Source organism: Lonchura striata, chromosome 4A (assembly GCF_050655825.1).
Source record: "Lonchura striata isolate lonStrDom1 chromosome 4A, ASM5065582v1, whole genome shotgun sequence".
Lineage (NCBI taxonomy): Eukaryota > Metazoa > Chordata > Aves > Passeriformes > Estrildidae > Lonchura > Lonchura striata.
Window position 1 is genome coordinate 19,143,502 of NC_140742.1, and position 27,908 is coordinate 19,171,409.

Below are 27,908 nucleotides of genomic sequence, written 5' to 3' on the forward strand. Positions count from 1 at the left end.
TGACCTGCCAGGCTGCTCTGCTGTGTGCAGCAGACCCACTGCGGGTCCCTTCTGGCCCACTGAAAATCCCTGGGGGCTCCTGTTGCAGTGAGGCTGGAGCGGGCGTGCAGGCAGGCGCTGCCTCCCCTGCCCTCTACTTACAGTTCAGGCGGGATCCCCTACAAAGGAAAAGGTTAGACAAGGAGGCACCCAGCGCCGCTCAGCCTCACCCCAACAGGACCAAGCCCCGTGCATCCCCGGCACGCCAGGCTCATCGCTCTGCCGCTGTCCCACCGGCGGACAGAGGAGCAGCCAAGCGATGTGTCTGCCAGTGCACCCCAACCTCCCATCCATACCAGGGCCCAGAAAAGGGCTCTGTGGTCCCTTTCTTGCCGGAGCATCTTCCCAGGGAGAGGCAGAGAGTGTTCCTCCCAGCCGCAGCCCACGCCCACAACTAGCGCATGGACCTGGGGAGGGTGGGAAGCAGGAAGGAAGGACGAACTCGAACCAACTCAAGACAGAACCTGGCACTCGGCGCCTGTGGGGAGCACAAATCAGCTTGTCACTCTGTGGATCTGCAGTCAGAGTCGGATTCAGATTTAGCAATACAAGAGAGGAACCCGTGACAATGCCATGGAGGTGGAGGGGTGGGACCAGGAGGCGTGGAGGAGCAGGAGCACGCGAGACAAAGATGGCAGCTGAGGGCAAGAGGGCAAGCTGCGTGGCCAGAGAAAGCTTTCCACAAACAGACAGCATGCTGCAGGGTCCACAACCACATGCTTCAAACACAACACCCAGGTGAGACCAACCACTGCTGGGGAGGGGTGGAGTGACCCCCACCTCACTCTCCTGCGGTCACCCCAGTGGGGACTCACCATCCTCCGTGGGGATGTAGATGTTGAGGTACAGACAGTCCTCGTTGGGATCCTGGATGTATGTGGCCACAATATCCAAATTGGAGGTAAACCAGATGGGCAGCATGATCTCGGGAACGGCGTTGTGGATGTTCTGGGGGCAGACTGGTGAGAAGTGGGTAGCGTTCCTGATACCCGACCAGGATGGTGGTGGCTCAGGGGGCATGAATCTCTTCTCCCCGACGGGGGGAGCGGCATAAGGAACCCCCAGGTACTGGTCCACGGGCCCCAGGATCTCACTGGGCAATGGCACGCGCACCCCTCGTAACTTCCCATAGTGCGTGTTGACAGTGGGCGAGTAGACCTGGCCCTCCATCTGCACAACCATCGAGGCAAAGCTCAGGAACCACAGGGTGAGACGCAGGTCCCAGCTGGCCACCAGCTCAGGCACTTGGAGAACAGGGGGGAAGAGAGGGCTTCTCCAGAGTATCAGCCACATTGTCCGGGAGAAACAGCACCAACATCCAGGCCTGAAGCTCCTGGGGCGAGGTCTCAGAGCACCCCCATCACACCAAGTCTCCAATTTGCCCACCAGGAACAGATGGAGCAGAAGAGACAGGAGTCAGGAGTGTGCAGCCCAGCCACACCTTCTGCTGGGTGAGTCGGGAGCACGGATGCAGGGAGATGTGGCACCAGCTCCTCACAGCCTCCCAGCTGCCTGCTGCTGCCTTCCCGCCAGCGTCCCAGCCCGGAGGTGACTGCTGATACTGTGGAGAGATGGAGGCAATTAACAGCAGACTTGCTCTGGAAGAGTTGAAGACCTGCAGAAGGAGCCAGGATCTTTGGCTGAGCCTCCCACCCATGGGTCCTCATTGGTTCTGCCACCACCCAGACAGGTGGCTCTGGGAGCAGGCAAAAGTGGGCTGAACAAGCAGAGCATGTGCAGACACACACATGATCTGCCCATGCCTGCAGAGCCTGTCCCCAGTACTCAGGGGCTGCTCAGAGTAAGGGTGCCAAGATAAGCAGACAGTGCTATGTCCCTCCCCACAAAGAGCCCCTTGGACAGCCCTCGTGCCAAGCACAGCCCCTGTGCAAGACCCCACTGGCACCTCTTCTCTCCCGGTGAGCCGGAGCTGCCGTGTTCCCACACCACGCAGCCTGCGCCCCTTGCCTGGCCTTCAGCACTGCACTGCTCCCCTGCGCGGGTGCCAGCGCCCCTCACACAGCGGCAAACTCGACCCACATGCCAGGCACCCATCTCGCCCACCAACGCAGTCCCCATCAGCTTCGCCCTGCTCTGGCCGAAGCAGTGAGATCCCAGGCAGGACCCGGCTGCGGGGCGGGCGGGAGGGGAGCAGCCAGAGCGCTTGCGGGCATCTTCCCTCCCTCCCTTCCTCCCACCTGCTCCCTGCCCCGGGGAGGCAGAGCTCGCTCCCGCGTCCCGCCCGGGCCGGCAGCATCAGGAGGATGCCGTGGCAGCCGCCCGGGCCCGGGGAAGGGAGGGCACTGCAGATGGGGACCCGCGGATGTGCCAGGGAGCCCTCGCCGGAGGCTCTGTGCATTCTCAGCGCTCTGCCCTTCGCCTTCCAGCACCGCCTGGCGCGTTTAGAGCTTATGTAAGTGCCCCCCGCCTCGGCTGCTCCCGGGGGACCCGGGCACCGCGGGGGCCGCGCTCCCGGCGCTCCCCGCAGCTGCCGGCCCGCTCCGCTCCTCGGCGGGGCTGGCTCCGGGGATGCTCGCTCGTCCCGTCTCAGCCACATGGCCTCACCCCGCGAGAGACGGCAGCGCTGGTGAGGCACCTCTGTTTTGCCCCAGGGCATCCTGACATCCCCCACCCGGTAGATCTCTTCCAGGCTCAGAGGGGAGCAGAGTTGCTTTGAAATTATTGGAGCACAAAATAAGGGCTGTATGCAGATGGGAGTTTGCAGCTCTGGTGGAGGTTCAGTTGGGCAGAGATTCCACAAATAGAGAACACCTCATCCAGTGAGGAAAATCCGCAGGAAAAAAACCCCCACCACCACAAAAAAAAAAACCCAAAAAAACAACAACAACAAAAAAAAACCCCAAAAAAACCCCAAACCTCCCAGACAGACAAACAGAAACCCAGAAAAAACCCCAACCAAACAAAACACAATCAAAAACCCCAGAGAAGGTGTCTCAAATCTGTACTGCACATGTGCAGGCAACTCACTGCTGGTCATTAAGGAAATGGGCCCATGCTGTGCCTGCCCTCCTGATACACCCGAAGAACTTGGCAGCCTCAGGGTAACACAGTAAATGTTAAACACTCATCTCAGAAAATCATGTTACTGCATTCAGCCCACCCAAGCAGCAAGGCCTCACAGGGCTGGGCATGCAGGCACCTCTCCAGAGGCAGCCAAGGGAATGCAGGTAATGCCAGACAAAGGCGGGCAGTACATCTCTGAACATCACTCCCCTTCACCTCCTCCTGCCCCACCAGGCAGTGACAGAAACACACCAGCAGGAGCAGACACCGCTGCATTATCCCCCAAACAGATGCCAAAGCCTAAGAAATAAAAGCTGAGTCAAGGGCCAGGAAAACAGCTGAGGCACTCAGAGACCCCAAGCTCAGTTCTGCCCATCACTTCTGGAGCTGCCTTTGCAGCACAGTGCCTTGGCTGCCCTGTTCTGCCTGCAGCTCTGGAAGAAAACCATCATTCATCTCATATTCCTTGCTGCAATGCTCCTTCTTCAGCAGAGAACTGACCTTTGCCTAACAGCGACATCCCAGGGGTGTAGTGCTGGCCTGGGAGCCCCAAAGCTGTATTCCCAAGCAGGATCTCAAAGGTGCTTCAGACTCATCACTCTGCCTGACATTGCTGGAAAGCAAACTGCCCAGTGTAAATCTTCTGCTTAGGTTCCTTCGGTACCACAGGTTAGGATAAAGCTAATTATTAATGACTGTCATATCTAATTTGTATGACTGTAAGCTACAGGCAGCTTCCAATCTTTATGATAGTGCATCCAGTGCTCTCTGCAGAGCCATTTCAACTGATCTGTCATCATTTTCTGTCTGCAGGAACACCATAGCCCTGCCAGTGGTGGCTCACCAGCTGATTTCCCAGCTCCAGAGCTTCCTCATGGCTGCAGCCACTTGCTGCTCTGGGCACTGCTGCTCCACCAACTCCTCCAGGAAAGCAATTTCACGGCACCAGGCAGTGCCACTGCACAGCTGCCCAGCTGGGCTGCGTGCACCAGTCACAGGGCTGAATTCACAACCCACTTTGCATCCGTGGAGCTTCCGCACGCCCACTGTAACCATCCTGTCCTGACACAATGAGGAATCTCTTTTTACAAAGCACAGCCAAAAAACAGCTTCTTGCTACAGCTCCTCAGAATTATGCTATGATTATATTCCTCTGGGTTTTTGTCTAATCCTCATCCAGCTCGGAAAAAACAAGAAAATCTGAAGACAAAAAAACCCTAAGCTAAGATAGAATTAAGTACACATTCTTAACTTAAACAAAATGATGCTACAGGACTTAAAACTGTCTCCAATTACGAGTTTTACAAAGCATGAGGCACAGAGGTGAGCTGCAACAGTGATAGCCAAATATGTCCAGATATGGAGATGCACAGTCAAGGCCCAGCAGCTCTAATGTCACTCTGGAGAGACACAATGCCTTAACACTCAAATACAGCTCACAGTATTTTAACATTTGTAATTCCACATTTGGTTCCATCATTTTTTAAAGACTCTTTGCCCCGCAGCACAGAATAAAGCACCCAAACAATCTCAGTGACATGCTTCTAAGCCTTCCTATGTTTGGTTTTTTTCAAGTACAAACCCAAAAAATGATGCAAATCCTATATCTGAAATTCCCTGGGTTTCAAATGCCTGAATTGGGATAATTACAATACCCCTGTAACACATCCGATACCCTCATATTGCTGTTCTGTGCTCTGTGCTTTCTGATGTAACTTCATGTTAACATAACATTTAGGATGGGAATTTAGCCTTAATTTAATGCTGACAGACTGCCATGAAAACCCAAGCTTAATCCCTTCCACTGTGGGTTGTTGCATGTGCCTTGCATTGCTGCCTGCTGCCTCAACAGCTCTTAAGCTTCTTGGTCTTCCAAAGCATGAGAAAGAACTGAGAGACCAGAGAAAGGACATTTCGTTCAGGGAAGCAATTCCCTTCACATCCCATGGGAGGTGGGAGAAAAACTTTCCCAGTTTTGCCGCCTACAGAACTCTCACTCCTGCCTCCAAGCAGGGAAGCCAAATGTGTCCCCCAGCGAAGATGGGCTGCTGCCTGCCAGGAGCCGTGCCTGCCAACCAGAAATGGAGCTGGGCTGGGCAGACACAGCCAAACTGGGAATGCTCAGACAAGCATGCAGTGAGAAACTGGGAGCATAAAGACACTGCAGGCATCCCAGGTCGCTCTGCCAGGCCACTGGTGGGTGAGCAGAGGAAGTGAGGCTGCTAGCTGTTGGGGATGTTATTCATGTGCTGTGCAAAACAAATGCTCTATAGGTATTTCCACGGCCACACTGTCTGCCAGACACTTCCTCCTCAACAAAGAGACGCTCTCCATGGAAACCTGGGCGGGTCGGATCCTCTGGAAGCCTCTCTGGCAGATGCATATTCAGGCATCTCGACACCAGCCAGACAAGCCGGATCCACACCTCCTCTGGCAGGAGGCCGAGGAGATGCGGGCAGCCAGCCTGCTCTCGTATTGGACCCTTCATCGGGGCCCAGCCTCCTGCCCTGAAGCACCAACCCCAAGTTCATTGCACTCGCGTGGCTCTGTGTCCCATGAGGTTCAGAGCCAGAACAGGTGGAGACCTCAAAGCACCCAGCTGGCACAGACGGATGAGCTCCAACAGAGAGCAGACAGGATGTCCCCTTGCATCCTCCAGCCACTGTGCCTTGTGCAGCTCTGCTCACCGTCTGACCCGGTTGTACATTGATGAGGGCCAGCCCGTGCACCTCAGAGCAAACATGCACCCAGCAAGCAGCATGAGAAACTTCTGCCTTCTCTTCTTCAGCTGAGCTCCAAACCTGTCCACCAGCCTGCGCTCCAGGAGCTCAGGCTGGTGCTCAGCTCTCAGGCAGCGGCACCTGCCAGACCCACTCCCCACCTGGCATCTCCTCTCCTCTGCTGGGCAGTAATCCCAGCTCTCACCCAGCCCCATCCCACCCTGTCTACAATACTGCAGAAAGCCCACAGGAAACCCTGGGGAGCAGAGAAGCTGCAGCACAACTGGACCGATGTGCTTGTGCCCCTGTGTCCCAGCAGTCCCTCAAGAGCAGCCCTAAGCCTGCAGGTTTCATCCCAGGTTACCCATCCATGCCAAAGGCAGACGTTTCCTGGCCCCACAGCACTGTGGGGGCATTTCCCAGGTCCATCACAGAGCTGGTGAACAGTGATAGATGGCTCACAGTTACACTGAAAAGGACATGTAGGGTTTCAGAAAGGTCTGCCCTGCTGCTGCTGTTGCTCTGCTTTTCCATGAATGACCTAAATGACAGAACAGAGTACATTTCAAAATCTGCACGTGACACACCAGCACTTTAGAGGCCAGGATGGGAGTTTGACATGCTCCTGACAGACTGGGAAAAGCACTGAGAGATGATGGGCAGGACTGTAAGGCATTGGGAGGCAAAAAAAAACTGCACAAAGAGGCCACAGAAGAAGAGACAGCAGCAGTTCTGCCACAAGGGTCACAAGGGCTTCAGGTGAGTACAAACTGAACATGAGCCAACACATTATTGCCACAAAAAAAGGCAAATACAGGAGGATGTGTGAAAGGCCAGCTTACACATGAAGTAATTATTCTCCTTTCAACTCATAAAGACACACCAAGCAATTTTACTGTTGTCCAGAGACCAGTTCATTCCCCAAAAGATTTGGACTGAGGGAGGCCATACAAGAGAGACCAGAAAGATAATCAAAAAGCTTTGGAGAAATGTCTGGAAGATTGGGATTAGTCTAGACAAGAAAAGTCACAGGGCACAGTTTTATAACATGCAAAGGCCACTGTAAAAAAAATTCAGAACACTCTGCCCTTTTGTGCAAGGTAGGAGACACATCCATATTAAGAAAGAGAAGTTAAGTATACACCAGGAAAAGTTAAAGCACTCCATGGTTACCTGTAAAGGGTGCTACATGGCAGAGGGATGGACCAAGTGACTCCCAGCAGCCCCTCCAGCCCAGTCTCCTACACTTCTCATTATCCTAGCTGGCAGGTCTGCCCCTGCCCTCATTCATTCAGCATTTGCCACCATCTGGGTATACACAGGCACCCTGGCCATGAACCCTTCAGCATTTAGGCTGCAGAGCAGAGCACTCAGGAGGCTTCCCAGCACCGTGGTGCCCAAAACATCCATTCTCCACTTGCAGAGGCCTCTCCCAGAGTCCAGTGTTCCCCAGCTCACTCTCCTGAGGCACATCTGCAGCTCCCCCGTATGGAGGCACCACAGTCACTCCAATGGAACAGAAGGAAAACATTACAAACCTCAACCTTGTCTGCATCAAGATATGTCCCTATGCTTTGCCTTTCCTAGCTCCTACCCACAGTGCCACCAATATTTTAAGCTGAGCATCAGAAGCCTATGAGACACTCCACTGCACATCCTTTGCCCTGGGGAGAGGATGTGGGACCACGTGAGAAGTGTCAGTTAAGTTCCTCAACGCTGCAAGAACATATGTGGGACAGAAGCTCTTTGACAACTCCCAGACACATGCCAAGATCCTCGAGAGCTTCCATTCATAACAGAAGAATGTTACTCAAAATCCCTAGAAACAGACAATTTCAAGAGCCACTTCTGCTGTGGTGCCAAAGGCCTCCCACTGCAATATGGCCTGTCACCATTTGCTCCAGAGCCTTTAATGAGTTCTCCATGAAGAAGCCAAGCCCACCTTGGGAAGGACACCAGGGGCAAAGCAGACCTTTCCCTTGCCCACATTTCAGCCTTTCCAGACATTTCTGGTGTTGAATGTCAGCACGCTGCTCGATGCCCTGCTCCAGAAGATATGCTACCCAGCAGGTGAGATAACCTGGATCATTTCCAACTCTTGTTTAGCATCAAGAGCTCAAAAAATGCAGGAGGTTTCTCAGTGTCACTGAGCTGTGACTGGTGATGCTGCTGAAGGACAGCCTGCGAGCACTGCAGGAGGGACACTATTGGGGTCAGCACCCAATACTGCTGATGCAAGAAGGTGACCATTATAGAGGATCCAAGGACAACTGTGCTTGAAAGCCTGGAGTTTTTTGGAGTGGGCTACATGCTCACCTTGAGTCAGTAGAGATTCTGAATGACCTTCGCACTCACTGCTTCCCAGGAGCCTGGTGGAAAGCTGAGACAGGGCCACATGGCACAGCCCACAGCTGCTGTGTGAGCAGAAGGCTCTGCCAGGACAGGAAGAAGGCAGTGGCAGCAGCCTCCCGGTGGACTGGCGGGTTCCCACATGGCTCAGATAGCTGCTGGAAGCAGGCTATTTATTGCCACGTTCTGGATAGGAATAATCTGGATTATCTCACATTATGGCTTTTCTGAACCCAGCATGAAGACACGGTGGCAGTTTTTCTCTCCCTCACCCTGCAACTTGCAGTTTCAAGGTGCAAACACTCACCTGCAGGGGCAGAGGCCGAGGAGCAGCACCCTCCGAGCACGGCCGGACCCGCACTCGCTCCCCAGCCCGAACCGCCGGCAGCCAAGGAAGCGCCGGGCTCAGCCCGGGGACCTCGGAGCCCCGGGACTCCCCGCGGCCGGCGGCACCGGGATGTGGCCCAGCTGTGTCCGGGTGAGCGGGGACGGCCGGCGGCACCGGGATGTGGCCCAGCTGTGTCCGGGTGAGCGGGGACGGCCGGCGGCACCGGGGCGGCTCCCGAGCCCCGGGCGGGCCGAGGCTCCCCGCAGCCCGCCGGAGCTGTCCCGTCAGCACCGGCCCCGCCACACCGCAAAGCGCAGCTCCGGCACCAGCGGAGGGGCCACCTCGGGGCTCCTGGCAGCTTCCTGAGCAGAGACGTGCAGAGGGAGGTGCCGAGCTCTCCTCCCTGGTGCCCAGCGATAGCACGTGGGGTCGGTTCAAAGCTGTGCCAGGGAGGGGTTGCACTGGGCGTTAAGAAGCATTTGTTTAGGCAGAGGGTGGTCAAACACTGGAACAGACTTCCTAGAGAGGTGGTCGATGCCTCAAGCATGTCAGTGTTTAAGAGGCATTTGACAACGCCCTTAACCACATGCCTTAATTTTGGGTCAGCCCTGAGTGGGCCAAGCAGTTAACTGGATGATCATTGTAGGTCCCTTCCAGCTGAAATCATTCTATTCTATTCTATTCTATTCTATTCTATTCTATTCTATTCTATTCTATTCTATTCTATTCTATTCTATTCTATTCTATTCTATTCTATTCTATTCTATATTCTATATTCTATATTCTATATTCTATATTCTATATTCTATTCTAATCAGTGCTTCACAAATAAATATTAGAATTACCCCACCTCTGGCTTTGTGCAGGCAGGTGACTGACAATGCAAAAGTGCATGCACAGAACCCTGGAACTTCCAGACGAGTACTCAGGAGTGAGCTGACAGACAATCTGCTTTCAGCAAGCCCTTGGCACCAGCACAGAGTTCATGCCAAGACAACTTGCTCACTCTCCCACACATCACAAACAAGCATCAGGCACCTACTCTAAGGCAGTATAATCTCCCTCAAATCTGTGATCAACACTCCACAGCTAACAGCCCAAGTGCAAATCTCACCCAGCGAAGAGAGAGCTGACTCCACCAGCAGCATTCCCCTCACTTCCTTCTCCAGCTTCAGGAAGCCACACGTTGACATTATCCACCTGCTCAACACCATCCTCCTCACATCTGCCAGAGTGATGATTCCTCTCCTAAATGATTGCCCTGGAAATTACCATGGCTAACAGGGGCCATTTTTAAAGTTAACATGGATCATTATGACTGAATTGTGTTAGGGAACAATTACACAAGCACAAGGCTCTTATCAATAAGCTTCTGAAAGTCCAAGTCCAAACACATTAATATTTCTTATGTCAGCAAAAGCAGGTTTGTAGTCTAATAAAGAAAGGAGATTTTGGCAACACAAAGAGGCTGGCTCAATGACACCCCCATTTCTGAAATGCCTGAAACTGAAGCAAGTATGAAACCAAGCTGCTGATGCAATGTCCTTGCCCAAAACTCTCTCATACCCCAGTGTGAGAACCCCGGGTTTGGTTTGGGGTCTCGTGTGGTGGTAAAGCTTCTCCTCCAACCCGTGTTCCCAAAGAAAAACTCCACAGCCTCTTCTTGTTGGGTCTCAAGACGATTTATTGGTAGTTATCTAACAGATTATGTTCTCGGGCTGCAGCTGTTTGATCAGCAGCCCAGGCAGAGACGCACACACTCCTGACACCCTGACTGTCCGGTGTCTTCTTCTTCTCTCTCCCCGCCCAGGACTGCTGCTATCTTTTATAAGATAGATTACGTATAACATGTTTACAATTATTCCCCAATACCTACTACCTACGTTGCCAAGTGTTTTTCTACTCTAAACAATCTGTGAGTGCCAACATCACCAAGAACATGGAGGTAAGGAAGAAGAAGGAGGAAGAACAGGATCAGCCCACTTTCCTCCATCTTAGAACTTCTGACCCCCATGTACAAAGTAAAAACCCCCCTGTACATGTGCTAAAACCCCCCTGTACACTACCAAAAAAATTTCCCCTCTACTTTGTAGCTACATTTACTATATTATCTAACCCTTTGTGACTGCTTGTTCCACCTTCAAAGTTGGTAATTCATTCCATGGCTCAAACTCAAAATCACAGCTGATTCCAGCTGCCTGCCAGGGTCCAGACTGCCTCTGACCACGGCCTGGAACCTCTAAAAATGTCTGAGAGACATTTTGAGTTCCCACACCCCAGCCTCTCAAGATCCTTTCTGGGCACCCAGCCATACAAAGGACATGAAGACAACAAACAGGCCATAGGCAACTTGCACCATGTCCTACCCATACCACCACCTGTGCCAGAACAGTGCCAAGGAAAGCTCAGAAAGCATCAGTGGCTGCAGGCAGGTGAGAGTGTGCACAGCCAATGCTTTCCATGGACTAGTGTGGACTGGGGGAGGCTCTATAAATGTAAGGAGGTGGGCTGGGCAGAGAGGAACCGACTGCAGCTTAAAATACATGGACTTCCTGCAAATGTGATTAGGGTGGGCACAAAATCCAAGAGTGTTCTGAATGGGAACAGCTTCATCCAAAATAAGTTGTCAATGTTTCATTTTTACTGACTCAAAGCAGGAAGCCAAATCCACTTATCAAGGGTTGAAATTCAGACAGTGGCTTTGGAGCCTCTGGTTTCAGCAGCACAGCCAGTAAAGGACTGTTTCCTTTACCAACATCTTCCCCAACCACCCATTTCTGCCTAACATCACTCCACTTTTTATCAGCTCAGAAAGGTTTTCCAGAGCAGAATTGTGAAACAGGTCATGGAAATAATCTGGGATAAAGGTAATAAAACCCAGGACAAAGAACAAAGATGAAGGAAATAGCTGAAGACAAGCAGGAACTAACTTCTGCACAGAAGCTGTAACATGACACAATAAGTTTTCTTGTGAAGAGATAAGGTTACAAGTTATGTGGCAGTGTACAAGAACCATCTTTGTGCACATGTTACCACTGCCTTGTGTTGTACCACGAAACACCAAGCCTGTGGAGCAAGATGGCTCTATGAGGAGAGCACATCCCTGTGCAAGGAATGGTGTGGGCCATCCCAAGAGAGCTACCACCCATGAGGTGGTGCAGGCAGCCGCGCCACATGTGCTCCCTCAGGGCACGGGAAAAGCCAAGCATTGCAGTCCAGCACCAAATTGTTTCCTCATTGCAGGGTCTTTGCCCAGAAAAGCTGTCCCAGGAGATGTTTGAGCTCATTGTCCACACCACCTCCATAGTCCCTACTGCCAGGTGAAACACCAGACAGGCTCTGCACAAACACAGGTGCCCAGAGCCTGGGATGCAGGGCTGTGCCACCCCATGCTCCCAAGTTTCCCACAGCTGGGAGAGCTGCAGGTCCTGTCCTGTCCTGCCAGAGAGACGCCCCAGCTGAACTCCAGCCCACCTCCCTGCTGTGTGCCCCAGCACACCCCACTGGACTCAAATGCTGAGTTTTATGTTAGTGTGAGTGGCCCTGCCCAAAGACCAGACACAATTTTCTGACCATATTGCAAATGTCCCTTTGAGTCTACTGGCATCAGCAGTGACCCACTGCTCCATGACACTGCAGCTTTCCTGGGGGCACGATAAGTCTCAGCTCTCTGTGGCTGACCTGGGAGACCACAATCCCCTCCTCACAGCACTGGACTCTTCATCTACAACAGAGGGCTGCTCTCGGAGAATCAGGGAATGGGATACCCTGACCTGGGGCAGGAGATGGGGACCAGTTACCACTGGTAGCAAAGCAGAGGTACAACAGAACACAGATCAGTGCAAGGTGCATTTGCTAATGCTGTAATGCACATTCCCTCTGCTCGCACCAGCAAGCAGGTTTCACTGCAAAGATCATCCAAAAGATCCAAATGTGGGGGCAGGAAAATGCCATTGCTGCTGGAAGCACCATGGACTCCTCCATCCACACCACCACCCTGCAAGCTGTCGGTGGCAGAGGGCACCAGGTCCTTTTCCCTGCCAGCTGCAGCACGCTCCGCGCCCCGGCACGGCAGGGGACAGCATCCCGGAGCAGCACCTCTGGGCAGAGCTCCTGCGGGAGCTGCGCTCGCAGAGCACACAGCGGCGGGCAGCCCCGTCCCGCAGCAGCCCCGTCCCGCAGCAGCCCCGTCTGCACCAGCCCCGTCTGCACCAGCCCCGTCTGCACCAGCCCCGTCTGCACCAGCCCCATCCCGCACCAGCCCCATGTGCAGCAGCCCCATCCCGCACCAGCCCCGTCCCGCACCAGCCCCGTCTGCACCAGCCCCATCTGCACCAGCCCCATGTGCAGCAGCCCCATCCCGCACCAGCCCCATCCCGCACCAGCCCCATCTGCACCAGCCCTGTCCCGCACCAGCCCCATCCCGCACCAGCCCCATCTGCACCAGCCCCATCTGCACCAGCCCCATCTGCACCAGCCCCGTCCCGCACCAGCCCCGTCCCGCAGCAGCCCCATCTGCACCAGCCCCGTCCCGCACCAGCCCCGTCCCGCACCAGCCCCGTCCCGCAGCAGCCCCATCTGCACCAGCCCCATCTGCACCAGCCCCGTCCCGCACCAGCCCCATCTGCACCAGCCCCGTCCCGCACCAGCCCCATCTGCACCAGCCCCGTCCCGCACCAGCCCCGTCCCGCAGCAGCCCCGTCCCGCACCAGCCCCATCTGCACCAGCCCCATCTGCACCAGCCCCATCCCGCACCAGCCCCGTCCCGCACCAGCCCCGTCCCGCCTGACGTCAGCCTCCGCAAGGCTGGCGGCGGTCGCGCCGTGCGCCGCTCCCACACCCGCCTGCTCCGCACGCTGCGGCCCGTGCTCCTCACAGCTACGGCTGTCTACAAATTGAATTTCACACTCGCACGCTCCGGAATAAGGCACAGGTGCTGGAGGAGCCACCCTCCCCCTCTTCACATCTGCCTTCCCGCTCGCCCCACGCCGCTGCTGAGAGCCGGGATCGCGGCTGGAGCTCCGGAGCAGCTCCCGGGCAGAGCCCCGACAGGCACCGGCGGCAGCGGCTCACGGCGGAGAGACGCCAGGAGCCCGGGGCCCTGACACAAGGGCTACCCCCGAGTGCTGCTGGCACGACACAGCGTCCAAAACCGCCCATCTGCGCCTCAGTGAGAGAAAAGCCCATGCCAGAGTTACTGGTCTCCCCAGAAACCCTACAGGCTTTCCCAGGAATTCTGGAAATGCACAGATTTGGTATGTGCTCCGGTAAGCAACCTAAAGAGTTCATACAGTTGTCGCACCAGAGACCACCGCTAGCACAGGTTGTGTGCACAGCTGGCAGCCCGGACAGATGTGGTGTCAGTGCCTCGGAAGGACCTCGGCAGCCCAGGTGTACGGTGCAGCCCATGGTGCAGCCCGAGCCCACAACAGCCTCTAGCCAGCTAAGAGGAGCAGCTTCCTTAAGCAGGGGAGCCTGCCCTCAACAAGGCCCTCAGCTGCTCATGTTCCCAAACCAAAACCAAAGCTGGTGTGGTTTAGCAGAAGACCATGGAAGCACCCTGGACTAGAGCCTGCAGCCACAGCAGCTCCACAAAGTCCTGCCCATGCAGCCAGGGCTCACTAAAGACTGTAGGCCAGGCAAGCCAGCAGCTAGAAAGGAAACCCATTCAAATTTAATCCAAAGTGTATTTTATATTTTCCCTTGTAAATTCATATTTTCTATCTTTGAGCACAAAAAAGCAGAAAGCCTAAAACCTCTGGCAAAAAAAAAATCCTTTAATGTGTTTTACTGCAAATACCACCTCATGTTAGGAAATAAGCTGGACTGGAGCAAATCAGGCAGCCTGGGGATACCCTGTCTCGACAGAGGGAGCAGACCAGAATGAAGCAGGACAGACAGGCATGTTGCAAGGACCAACAATGCCAAGGAAAGTCAAGTTCAAGTGCCAAGACAGCTCTTGTGATCCCTGCTGCTCCTCAGAGGTCCCTGAGCAAAGCTCTGCCTCAGCAAATGCCCACTTGGAAACATTGCTCCCGGTGGACACAGGAGGAGATTTTTGTTACAAAGAGTAGGAAACCAACTGGCTTCTCTTAAAGTAGTGAGTATCAAAGTACAGCAGCTCCCTGCCCAAATCTGCAATCTCAGATTCTCATCCAGAGACCCCAATGGCAACAGAGACCAAAAAGACCAGACAAGAACAGAGATTGTTTCTTTCTTAAGGCACAGGACAGCTGCTATCCAAGGGAAATCTTGCTTTGTAGTTTCCAAGGACACCTTTGTGCTACTGGCTGGACACTTCCCTCAGTCCTCCTGGAATTAATAAGGATGAGAAACAGCATCCTCTTCATAAGCAACAGCCTCACTTGACCTCATACTGCTGCCTGCCAGCCAAAAGCCACGGGGTACTGCTGGATCCCCAGCTCATCCCCGCATCCTCCTCTCCAAGTCTACTTCTCCCACAAGAAACCAACCACTCCCAAATCAAGGCTCACATCTTCCTTTTGCCCTTGCATGCCTATGGACTGCTCAGGAGCTTGGGAACAGCCTTTTGGCATCCCACATTCATCAAGGTAAAGCTGAACGGGACCTCACAGGTAGCAGGAAATGAGTCTTTTATCATTTGAGGACAAAACCAGGAACAAAACTGACACTGATGTGTATGAGAACAGGCAGGGGATTGGAGGAGGGGCAGATGAGAATCAGATCCCTGGTGATCCCACAGTACCTATCATGTGCAGCAAGTACCAGGGGATTGGGCCAGCTCTAAGATGAGACTCTAGCTCTGCTGCCAGCGTGTCCCTGTGCCCAGGGAACCAGAGCTGTCAGGGAACACAGCAGGAAGATACACTGCCATTCATTTTCAAACCAACTGAATTAGTACCTGATCAGTAGACAAAAGCCTGTCAGAGGTCTCCAGCAAAGGGTCCTGTGAAGCCAAGGCTTGGTGCTTAGCACAGGTCCTGCATCTCCCAGCAGGTGCACCTCCATCATGTGGGGAAAGCATCCCATGCTCTCAGTGAGGAAGCAGGACTGAGCACGAATCTATCACCCTGTGCCAAGCTAAGTAACAGGACTGAATGGGAATATACCCATCCTTCTTTACCACAGCCCAGAGCTCCCTCCTGGCTCCACACTCTCTGGTGGGCAGAATGTTATGAAAATAACAGAGCAGACCAAAAGTCCACCTTGCTCTGTGTACTTGCAAGCAGTCAGAAACATAAGCAACTCACAGCTCAGCAGGTGCTCAAGCCATAGGTGGATCTCAGTGTATTTTTTAGTTCTGAGGGAACCTCTTGTCCTTCTTGATATCATCCCATTTCTCCCAAAACTAATGCAAGGTTTTGCTGTTCATGACACCTTGTCCTGAGGACTTCTGTGATTTGATAGCACATCTGTAAGAGGCAATGCCCCTCCTCCTGTTTGGCACCTCCTGAGAGCTTAATTTGATGTGACCTTGTACTTGTATGAAAATAAACAATGAACAGTTAACCTCTATTGCTTCTCTCCTGGCCTCTTGTAGACACATCTTATCCATCTTCTGTTGTTTATTTCCCAGTCTGAAGAACCCTGCTTTATTTAGCCTTTTTTTTTTTTTTTTCAGAGGCCACCAGACCTCTGACCAACTCTGCTGCAACTTCCAGGCATTTGACTGCACAATGATCTCAACACCCACACAACTCTCTTGAGCTCCCCGTGGGCAGCTCTAGAGACAGACACACAGAGCAACCACTGTCCCCTTCTCCTCCATCACTGTCCCACGAATCCTCAAGTTGCTCAGTGGTGCCTGGAGTTATGTGAGGGCAGAAAAAAGACATGAAGACAGTTGCACTCACACATTCACCTTCACAACTCCTTTAGCACTGGATGCCAGCAGCAGGACATGGACACGATCACCTCCACAAGGAATGCCACACAGACATTTTGGCCACATTACAGACTTGGGCATCTTCTCCCACTCCTTTCAAGCAGCACCAACTGCTCGATGAAGGCCAAGTCCCTGCAGCCCCTGATCATCACAAAAGGGCATTCTCAGAAGTCGCCTCCCCAAGCCCATCCTGGAAGCCTCCTGACCAAACTCTTCCCAGCCATCCTTGCCCTCAGCAGCCCAGGCCCAGACCCAAACAAGGCTCAAGCAATGTACAAGCCCTGTAACATGCCCTCTCTGCAACCTTTCCCAAACTTTGCCACCTGCTCTGCTGGCACGGTCAGAGCATCTGGCCACCAGGCAAAGTTTCAACTCTGCTTGCCAGGCACTTTACAGGATGTGCTTGCACTGAGATGCAGTTTGAAAATAACAGATGTTACTCCACTGTTCTGCATTTTGCAGTGTCAGGAACAAGGCTTCTTTACCAACAATCCTCTGAGCTCCTTGCCAAGGTGGTCTCATCCCAAACAACATTCCCCAGAACAAAATCTTGCTCACGTGCTGTCCCTGCTGCCAGGCAGACAACATGGCAAAAGGAATATACTGCAAGGGCAGAGTTTCCACACACAACTTCAAGACTTAGCAGGAATGCAGGTTTCATCATGGACTGCAATACCACATGACTACTGAGCCCAGACAAGCCTCCAAACTGCACATAACCTCCCATCCAGGGAAAACGTTCAGGAGCTACACAAACCAGACAGGACCTGGCAGCTGCAGCCAGAAGCACCCATGTCTTTCCACTGCTCCCTCTTCATCCCCATTTCCTCTCAGTCAGACTCGCTCCAGGGTCTGAATGATGTGGGTTCAGACTGGCAGCTCTGGCAATTGCAGGACCATTTATTCATTCCCCTCACACCCACAGCAGAATCCTGCTGAGGGCAGCAGCACACAGTGCTGGTCACAGCCTGCTCCCTGCACCCAGCTCTGGGGAGTATCACGGTAGGAGCCCACCAGAACATTCAGTCCCCCATCCAGCACCACCCAGCTCAGCTCAGCTCAGTCCTCAGACCCAGCTCTCCTCGAGTGCCCTGGTACCAGGATCCAACCTGCCTCCTCCTGCAACCTGCCTCCTCCTGCTGTGCTGCCTGCGAGCACCTCCCCTCTGTGCCAACCCAGAGCCACAACGCCCTTGGCTGCCTTTCAAAGCACTGTCAGTGGCAGCCAATAACCACAGACCACCAGTGGAGCAATCTCTGTCTGGGATCCCACAGGGAGTCGGCAACTTCCCTCCCAGTGGCACTGCAGTTCCAAGGACACAGCCAAACTGTCCCCATCCCTCTACACTTGGTGCACAGCTTCAGGATGGCAGATACACAGCCCCTCTGTGCTCTGCTCCGAGATTCCACAGGCTCCTCTACAGCTCCATAACTTGTTGCACATACACACACTCCGTGTCCCCATCCCTGACACTTCCCACCATCCTTCCACCCTTCTACTGTTACTGGATCCCTCCAGCTGCCACCAGTGCAGCCTGGACACTTCCACACTGCTCTGTCTGAGGCCACAGTAGCTCCAGGACAGCCAAGAGAGCTTCCTTTCTCCCCTGCCTGCTGCAAAGAAATAGCTTCTAGAAGGAAGAATGCAGGAAGATGGCAGCAAATTGCTTGGGAGGCAGCAGACTCACTGTAGCTGGGGGGGCTTAAGGAGCTGGCTGAGCCGATGCTGTTTGGGAATTGCTTATATGGAGCATAGACACTTGATGACCTCAAGGTCCCTTTCTTATTAGCTGTCCTAAAACACCTCCTCCCTTGACATAAAGGCCAACATGGACCTGCCAGAGGATTTTGGCAGTCACTATCTCCTTGCTTTTGCTGGCGGACATGATGCTGATCAAAAGACATCTGGAAAAAAAAATTTCCTGTCTGTGTTGGACATGAGCACCCAGAGCAGCCCCCACAGAGAGCCAGGACAGACACAGACACATCTGGAGCCTCACAGAGTGCCCTGCCAATTCCCACGCTGCCTCCTGAAGCTTTGGCAGGCCCCTGTCCCTGGGCAGTCTGCTCAGTAGCTCCACTCATGACTCCCAGGTTCTGGCTGCCCTCACCACTCTGCTCTTGAGCAGCTTCCTTCCAGCCCTTTGAGACAAAAACCTCTACATGGGCTCTGGAAAAAAAACCAGCCCCAGATGAAAAATGCAGGGCAACCCCCTTGACATCGGCTCAATCCACCTCTCTAACAAGGCTGCCCTAGATGCTGGCTGCTGTTGAGTGTGGGCAACTGGAGGCTGTGCAAGGCAGCACCACGCACACCCTGCCAAGATGGGGCACTGCAGCTCCCATTTTCTCAGCCCAGCACTGTGCAGGGCCCTCAGGCCCATGTCCGAGGGCTGCCCTGCACCTTGGCAGCTTCTGTTTGTGCTCTGGAGGTTGAGAGCTGCGTGTTTGCAGGTGTCCAACCAAACTCCACATCCCGACTGCACACGTAACCATGGCAACTGCACATGCGAGTGGCAAAGCCTCGAGCCCGGCTAACTGCAAATGCAAATGAAGCAAACACATGCACAGTGCTAAAAGTGTGACCTCTAAATGTCAGCCTTTAACCATTTTGCAGACAGCAGCTCTGGTGGCGGCCACCTGCAGCCGGCAGAGCAGGCAGAGGTCAGGTTCCAGTGGAGACCTCTGGGTGCCCAGCCCTGCAGCGGGTGCTGGCATGGGTGCTGGGGTGCACGCCTGGCAAAGGCACTTCCCAGAGCTAAGAGTGACTCCTGCCTTGGCAACCAGCAGCTCCCTCTCTGAGGACACATCCACTCCTTACCCAGTTGGCAGCTGCTCCCAGTTCCACAGAGGACCCTGGTTTGCCGAGGAAGGAAGGTCCCACCAGGCTGGCACAAAGCATGGCCAGAACAGGAGCTTGTGGGGAGCTGGCTCTGCCTGGGGCCGAGCCAGCAGTAGCATCAGATGAGGTACTCTCAAAGGATGGAACAAAAATCCCAGCCTGTCAGGGATGTCATGTCAGAGCCACCTCCCTAAGGGAGGTCTGTGGCCTTGGGAAAGGCTGCCGGTAGAGGCATTAGGAGGTGTCACCATTTAGGAGAGTGTGGTCCAGAAACTGACTGGCTGGACAAAGGCCTCAGATCCGTCACCATTTCTCTCCCTTGCTGCTGACAGCACCGGATGCAGACAGATCCCAGAACTGACCATCACCCACCCCCCTGTCCTGCTCCATGGCTTCCAGCACAACAGAGAGAAGCTCAGGTGAACGGTGCTAACTCCAGCCACAGCGTGCATGGCTGAGGCCACCAGCAACACCCCACTCAGGGACAGATGGGTAGATGGATGAATGGATGGATATCTGGCCTGCTGCCTCAGTCAGGAATGAGTATGGCAAGCTTTTTGACAGCAAGCCTGCCTCAAACTCGGTCCCGGACCCAAGAGGGAAACAGGGAATGTCCTTTCACTCCAGAAGCCCAATGGCTAAAGTCATGCCGAATGCAATGCCAAATAAACTGAGCCAAGGGGATCTCCTGCCTGCCCTTGACCCAGGGATGCTCACACCATGACAGCCTCGTGCCTGTCAGCACCAGGCGCATCCTTGCACCCTAAATAACCCACCGCCCAGGACCTACATACAGCAGTACCCTGAGTACCTACACCACACCACAGACACCCCACAGCCCCGGGGGGGATCCCAGTCCCCCGGGGTGAGAGCGCTCCAGCCGGAGAGCCCCGCTCCGCGCTCCGTGCCGGGTCTGACGGGCCGGGCCGAGCGGACCGGACGGCCCGACGGATGCGGGCGGGGGCCGGGCCGCGGGCCGCGCAGCTGAGGCGGGCGCACAATCCCCCTTTCAGCACGTCGCCATGGCAACCCGCCGGCTCGCCGCGGCCGCTCATCCGGCCCCCTTAACCCTCGCCGTTACCGCCGCCGCCGCGCTCGGCCCCACCCGTTAACCCCCGCCCCGCCGCGCCCCGCTCCGCCGCCCGACTCCAGGACCGCGGCCCGAACCGGGACCAGCCCCCGCCCCGAGAGCCCCACGGCCGGAGCGGCGGCCAGCCCAGCCCCGCGCCGTGCGGCCGGTCCGGCCGCCCTCCCCATCACGAGCCGCCGCGGGCCGTGCCGCGCCGCGCCGTGCCGTGCCGGTCCGTGCGGGGCGGGGCGCGGCGGGCGCACTCACCGTCGGGAGCGGCGGCGCGGCTGGGCCATGCCGGTGGCGGCCGTCCCGCGCCCCGCTCAGTCCGGCCCGACTCCGCACCGGGAGCGCGCGGCGCGGGCACGGCGGAGGCGGGCTGGGGAGGGGCCGTGCCGCAGCACCCCTTCGCTGCCGCCGCGCTGCCCGGCACCGCTGCCCGGCACCGACACCGCGACCGCCCTGATCGGACATCTCGCAGCCCCGCCGCCGCGCCCGGTACCGCACGGCCCGGCACCTGCGCCGCCCCGGTCGCGGCGCCGAGGGGATGCCGCGCCCGCCGAGCGCCGCGCAGTCCGGTACCGCTCCCTCCGGGTACCGGCACCAGCCGCCCCTGCACCCTTGTTCCCCAGGTCCCCCAAACCTGCCCTGCTATCGGCCCTGGGCGGAGGGGGTCACCCCCACCTTCCCGACCGGAACACCTGCACAGCCTGGGGCGCCCCGCACCACCCCAGTAAACGATCCCGTCTGTGGGGGCATCCCGGCGCGGCCCCGGGCATCCTGCACTGTCCTGGGCATACAGAATCCTGCCCCACTGCAACCTGTGCCTGCCCCAGTCACTCTGCAAGGGTCCCGCTCCACCCTCGCATAGCCCCGGGCCGTGCTGCTCCGCGCATCCCACGGCAGCCGGAACACCCTTCAGCCCCGGCACGTTTCCCCACAGCCAAGGGAGCGGTCCCCGCCTCTCGTACTGCTCCGCAGTGCCCAGAGAGTCTAGGGAGGATTCGGCAGGTACTCAGTATGGGGTGCCCCAACCCAGCCTCAGCCCTGGGGCCCGGCCCAGCCCTGCCACGCACCGGGCTTCAGTGTCAGCAGCCACCCATAGGCTCCCAGCAGCATGGCGCAGCAAGACCCAGCACCTCTGTCATTCCCCTTCCGAGCATGGGGGCATTTTCCCCTCCCACTCATGGCCTCCTGGCAGGAGCTGCCTCTCCTACAGCCTGCCGCTGCCCATAGCAATGTTTCAGTCTTGCCTGATGGGATTACAGAAATCATTTGAAACAGGGCATGGATTTGGGTCTTGATGGATGTATCTGATTGCTGCCTCCCTCTGCCATTGCCAAGGTAGCATCAGCTGCAATGCCTCCACAGAGCAGGCACCGTTTCCTGTTTAAGATGTTTGCATGGCAGCATCTGAAGGGCAGCAATTAATTTCAACTCTCCCACACACTTCTGGCACATGCACTGAATCTGTGAAAGTGCAGTGGCAGGGAGATCCCTGCACCCCAGTGCAAGCTGGGCTTCACCTGCCCCAGTGCCTTCAAGCTGCTGCTGCAGAGCAGGGCAGAGCTTTCCTGCTTCTCCTGCCCTGCTGCCTCTCACAGGGACTGCTTATGGGTGGTCAGCAGCTTGACTGATTGTGTTGCTGGCCTGTTATACACAGGATGTATATAGGGCATACTAATATAGCTCACCCTATTTTATATATATATATATATATGTGTGCATGTGTGCATATATATATATATGTATGTATGTATAGAGGGTGAGCTGCAAGCTGCCACCCACTATGCCATTGAGCAGGCAACACAGTCCAGCAGTACCTGGGATGGATGCACAACCCTGCCCTGTGCTTACCAGGGTTCATTGACTGAGAGGCATCTTGAAGGGAGCCCTGGACCGATGCTGAGCTGCCCTGCAGCAGGCAGAGCATCAGGCTCCCTGGGTCCCGCTGCCCAACAAAACCAGTCCAGGATGGGGTCATGAAGCACGGCTGCCATGGTGCTTCATCGCCCACTCCCTACCATGAGCACTGCAGGAGAGCTGGGTACTCACACAGCTGCTCCACACCCAGCTTCAGTTGCTTGACTGAGCAGTGATCGATTTTCTTGCACAACACCAGTTCTGACAGTGCCTGACAAGCCACCTTTGCCCAGGGTATGGTCCATGGGGACCCTCTGTGCCAGGCTGCTGGGTGGGGTGTGTGTGTGTAGGGCAGAGCCTGGTTCAGGCCATCCTTCCCCCCCAGTGCATCACGATTTGTTGCAATCTCAGGTTTCTCCTCAGATGCTGGGCACAGCCCAGGTGTGGCATTGCCTTCAGGGAGCCCAGCATCGAACAGGCACACCCCCGCACCAGCCCCTCCCTAGACTGGTGGCCGCAGCAGGGCAGCTGTGTGCATTACTCAATGGGCAATGTGTATTAAAATGCCCCCAGTTGCCTCTGGCTCTGTCACAAGCAGCGTTTAGCCACGACTCGGAGAAGGAGCAGAAGGGCTGGAAGCTGTCAGACCTGCTTAAAACGGCCGCGGCTCAGTGCTAATGTGCAGCACAGCAGCTGCAAGGCACGCAGCCAGGCCAGGCAGAGCACAGCTCCCCAGACAGCCCCGTGCTGTGACCACCGGTCCCCACGTCCCCCTGGAACCTCCTGCACCCACTGGAAACCTCTGGGCAGCCACTGAAGGTTGCGTGGGATCTCGGACACATGTGGCAGCCCTGTGTCTGTCACCGCAACAGAGCTCTGGAGTGCTGCTCATCCCACACAGACCTGGCCTGCCAAGCAGCTGACACAGCTGGGAGAAGCTTTTGCCAGAGGAAGGGTAGGGCCAGCTCTGTTGCTGGGCCATGCAATAAAGCATCCCGCGGCAGCAGGCACTTGGCCACAGGAAGGGACGAGTTAGCCCCTTTCTCTCCGGAAGGCAGGGCGGCTCCTGGGATGCTTCCACCAGATCCCTCCCTTAGAGCCCGTAGCAGGCCAGCATCCGACTCGGTGTTCTCGCACTGCAGCACTCCCGCTGTGCACGGGTCACCCCAGCGCAGCCAGCACGGCCGTGCTGCCTCCCGGCCCGCTCCGGCTGCTGCAGAGCCGCCCCGCTCCCACCCCCGGCGCGGCAGCGATGCAGAAGGAGCATCCGAGACGCCGCTTGGCGCAGGCTCAGCTGCCGCCCAGGGCCGGCAGAGGAGGGGGCTGGCAGCCATGACCGCACACACGAGGAAGAGGGGCACGTTGTGGGCAGAGACAGTGCCCAGCGTCCCCGGGCAGTGGCCGCGCCCCCGGCACGATGCGGGGAACAGAGTCCTCCGGCCGCAGGCACCGGTCCCTCCGAGCAGGGCGGCCCGAACACAGCCGCGGCCAGGAGCAGGGCTTCCAGCTCTGGGTCACCGAGCACGGGCTGCCGGCAAGCAGATTCCCTGCAAAGAGCAGCCTTCGGGTCAGGGGGGAGACGATGGGGAATGCAACAGCCAGCACAGGGCTGCACCCTAGTCTGATCTGCACGGAAGGCAACAAGCAGGGATGCACTGAGGGAGCAAGCCCCTGTCCTCACGAACAACTGAGCCCCTTTCATCAGGCCTGGCCAGCAACACCTTCCAATGGTCCTGCAGCCACACGGCAAGAGTCTGGCATAGGCGCAGGTGTTTGGGGACAAGCAGGGCAGAGAGGGTGTAGCGCCAAGCAAGCCCAGAGAGCAGCTTCACACGTGCTCCCGAGGAGGAAAGGGCTCAAGCTTCAGTTCTTGGAACAGCAGACACTGGCCCATCAATGAGGACAAGGGGCACTGCCAGCCCTCACAGTTCCCTGAGCTTGCCTTCATGCAGTGGCCCACCCTCCAGAACTATTTGCCCTCAAATGAAAATCAGCTGCAGCTCCTTGCTGAGTCCGCGTGGTCTCACCCTATCCCACACAAATGGGACAGAAGGAAAGCTACCACAGGGACCATAGGTTCAACTCCTGAGGAAGAACCCAAGAGAGGTGCTAGTGGCTTCCAGCTTCAACAGACAGCAGGAATAGCAAGCACCAAGATCAGACCTCATGCCAGCAGGCTGCACTAAGCAGGGCAGAAGTTCAGAATGCACATTTCCCATGCAGAAAAAGCACCCTGGCTGTCAGGAAAGAGCTAACAGAGGAGCCTTGGTGCTTATCAGCCAAACCGTGCTGTGATGAGAAGCAAGCAGCACTGTGAGTGCACTGTCTGCAGCTCCTCCTAGACTGCAGAGGAAAGGAGCTTGAGCATCTCTTTAAGTGCTGTGGTGGAGGGAGCTGGGCTCGTTAGAGCTCAGAACTACCCTGCAAGAGAACCCCCTCTTCCCTTTATACCGGTGTCCTGGCAGAGCATGCAACACGACTACCAGTAAAGCCCTTAATCAACATAAAAATCCTACAAAGCTTGCACAAACATTTGCAAGTATGTGAACATCAGCTTATGAAATAAACAGGGAAGAGCTTTCCTTCCCAAACAAAATTGTTTAGCCTTCACAAAAGCTAAAAATGCAGACATTAGTTCTATTGAGGAAGAGATGAAGACCATGTGTGGAGGGTGCTGCTGGGCTGTACTGGGAGGAGTGCTGAGGAGGAAAGGCAGGCTCTGAATACACACTCAGTTTGCAAAGTAAGCTCTCTGTATTCATCTGAGAATGTCTGCAGTATGGAGTTCATCTGGTATAAATAAAGTACAAAATTTTACAATGTCTTAATCATTATTTTAACAAAAATACTAAAAACTGAGTAAAAACTGAAACCAAAGTGGGAAGGGAGACTATCGGCCACAAGGGATCTCCATAAACATTTGTAGAAATTGGATAGTAAAAACACTTTCTCTGTACAATAAAATGCTCCTCCTGGCATCTCCCTGTGGGACAGATAGCAGCAGCACTGGGGGCACAAGGACACAGGGTGAGGGCTGGCCCAGAGTGTGGGTCAGGCTGAAGAGGCTGTATCCATCCACAGTGATGTCTCTCCCTCCTGAATCAGGCTGAAGTGCCACAGGTCAGTAGCGTCCAAATGGGTTGTTGTTCTGCTGTGTCTGTGTATCTGTTGAGGTCAAGACAGAGTTAAAGAGTCACAAGGTCTACTTTAGAAAAGAGATCCCCCTCCCCACATCACCAGTGCAGCATGAGGAGTGTCACAGGCCATGAGAAGGAAAATATAACCACTATGGTACTCCCTGTGCTGAAGATCTGCCTGAGCCTTTGAGCAGCAGCACAGCCAGGATCTCTCGTTCTTTCAGGAAGAGAGAGATACAGTCTTGCCCTGATCCTGAAGTTTCCAGGGAAAATCTCTCCATCCCTCATGGTGGAATTGGAGGACCATAAGAAAGCCATGAAAGGTGGCAAGTAGGTGGGAGGATGTTTATGGACTAATTATTTCTGATTTTGAAAGAAAGTCAGCTCTATAAAATGACACAATTTCCGCAGCCATACAAGCTGCTGAGCTACTTAGTGTCACTCATCCTAAAGCACTCCCAGAAACCAAAGGTTTCAGAGAAAATTTCCCTGGCTTCCTGCCAGTATCACTGTACAGGCCCAAAGGACTTCCAGATGCCACAAAGGCACGAAACATGGTAAAGTTACATTCAAGAACCTCAAGAACTTCCAAACTGCTGGGACTGCTGTTTTGTGATTTACACTATATATGAGTACTGTCCGATACATAAAATTATGTCATTCTTTTTCCTGAACATCAACATCAGCATATGTGATCCTAAGCCACTAAAGTAAAAGGAGATGAGTGTATCCTAGGCAGCCTATCCTGGGCCCAAAAGACTCTTGTCCCACTCCTATGCAGGCTGGTTTTGGTATACCTTCCAGCTTTCCACTCCATCCCTGATACTACAAATGAGAACTCCAGATCCTTCCAGGGGGAGGTGGTACAAACCCATGGAGGCAGCATGGAAGCTGAATGCTGACACAAGGCTGCATGGGACCCACACACCCATTCCAGATACAACAGCTCAATTTGCTGTACAGAAAGGCTACAAAAATATGGCTGTTTTACTGTATCCAGATTCTTATACAAGGTCTTCCTATATTTGAATCTCCCAGCTGAGATCCTTTGGCACAGACTTATTGTTTGTGAATCAGGCTAGTAGGAAGCTTAGCACATTAAAACCTGGTTTAGGGAGGTTTTTGGCCACAAGGACTAAGAATTTTCCATCAGGAACAAGTATAAGCACGGTTTCCAAGTTCCCCACTCCACACATTACCAGATCAGTCTCAGTGCAAAACAAAAAAACTATCAACTGTGCTGTCAATTTCTGAGCATTTTCATAGCATTTCCACCATTTTTACAGCAGAAAAGCCAGTAATGTGACAGAAGACAATGACAACGGGCAATTCAGAAGGGAACAGCACAGACCCTGAATTCTGTATTGTGATCCTCCAGCCAGTAATTCAATACAGACTATAGAAATACATTGCCAGACTGAAGAACATCTATGCCATTACCCTGCTGTAACCACCACAAAGACAGCAAGCATGCAGCTACACTTTCTAGAGTACTCCTCCTGCCTCCAAGAAGTCTTGTCTGCCTCACAACATGACCACAATGTCTCTGGGTCATCCACCAAGTGACTGCTCCAGGATTACAGCCTCCCTGTGCCCCTCACAGGTCACCTGCAGCAGAGAAAATACCCCCAGATTATTTTAAAGCTGCATACTGGATCCTTTCAGGAAAGCTGTGTGGCAATCCCTACAAAGACTCAGCTCCCTTGTCCCTCTGCAGGCAGCAGGAGGAAGGTCTGGAAGGTTGCTCACAAGCTGGCAAGCACTGCCCTCCCTGCTGCTGTTCCCCCTTGGGCTGATAGCTCTAAGTCCTGATGCCACCTCCCTGCCAGTGTAATTTATGTCCTCAGACAGACAGTCTGGCTCGGCCTTACTTCTCTACACCAGAGTACCTCCAATAGAAAACAGCAGGGAGGAGACTAGCAAGAGGATCTAGAATACTCAGGCTTACTGGAAAGCTGCTGCTGAAGCTGTCGAACCAGAGCAGCTGTTTGCTGCTGCTGCTGTGTCTGCTGAAGGCCCTGGCGCTGGAACTGTAAAGAGAGAAACACAGTTATAGCCACACCACCTGGCTGGCAGCCTCAGCATTCACACAGGCCCTGGGAAGCTCAGGGAGGCAGAAAGGGGAGGATGCACTGCTGGATCTGTGCTGGACTGTCACGTCCCTGTGCCTCCGAGGGAACACTCACAATGGGCTGCTGGGGGGGAAGAGCCTGCATCCCCAGCCCTGGGGGCTGGCCCTGCGCCTGGGGCTGAGGCACTGTGGACACCTGGGGCTGCTGCTGGGGCTGGGGCTGCGGTGGCTGGGGCTGCTGCTGCTGTTGCTGCTGTTGCTGTTGTTGCTGCTGCTGCTGTTGCTGCTGCTGCTGCGAAGACAAAAAAGAAGGGACCATCAGGGCAATGCACACAGCACTGGGGTACACCGAGGGCTTAAGGAGTTCCATGGAGTAAAACACCTCATGCACCATTTTCCTTACAGGTACCTAAATTACACAAATTTCACCAGGACTCCACCCCAGGCTGGGAAGTGGCAAGAAATAGAGGGACAGCAACAAAGTTTTCTGCAAGATGAGGTATTGACAGACAACAGGAAGAGAACCCTAATTCTACTGGTCATTACTAGGAGCAAACAAGGTGCAAGAATAGAAAACTAAGGATTCAAAAGGCTGGCTGG

At 54.9% G+C, this 27,908-nt stretch overlaps 2 protein-coding genes across 10 annotated transcripts in view; both read right to left on the minus strand.

Moving 5' to 3' along the window:
• NLGN3 (neuroligin 3) overlaps positions 1 to 20,583 on the minus strand; it is a 40,229-nt gene extending 19,646 nt beyond the window's left edge. For all 5 annotated transcript variants that reach the window (XM_021534558.4, XM_085570630.1, XM_021534557.4 and 2 more), the window contains exons 1-2: positions 20,505 to 20,583; positions 855 to 1,600 (exon numbers count right to left, since the gene is read on the minus strand). In XM_021534558.4, the coding sequence (XP_021390233.1) occupies positions 855 to 1,332 (478 nt within the window). In that variant the 5' untranslated portion in view covers positions 1,333 to 1,600; positions 20,505 to 20,583. The remainder of the gene's footprint in view (positions 1 to 854; positions 1,601 to 20,504) is intronic.
• Positions 20,584 to 24,835: 4,252 nt separating this feature from the next.
• MED12 (mediator complex subunit 12) overlaps positions 24,836 to 27,908 on the minus strand; it is a 35,989-nt gene continuing 32,916 nt past the window's right edge. For 3 of the 5 annotated variants that reach the window (XM_021534559.3, XM_085570622.1, XM_085570620.1), the window contains 3 exons: positions 27,424 to 27,600; positions 27,186 to 27,267; positions 24,836 to 25,265 (listed from right to left, as the gene is read on the minus strand). In XM_021534559.3, the coding sequence (XP_021390234.1) occupies positions 25,222 to 25,265; positions 27,186 to 27,267; positions 27,424 to 27,600 (303 nt within the window). In that variant the 3' untranslated portion in view covers positions 24,836 to 25,221. The remainder of the gene's footprint in view (positions 25,266 to 27,185; positions 27,268 to 27,423; positions 27,601 to 27,908) is intronic. The other 2 variants (XM_077786604.2, XM_085570621.1) reach the window with 2 other exon arrangements.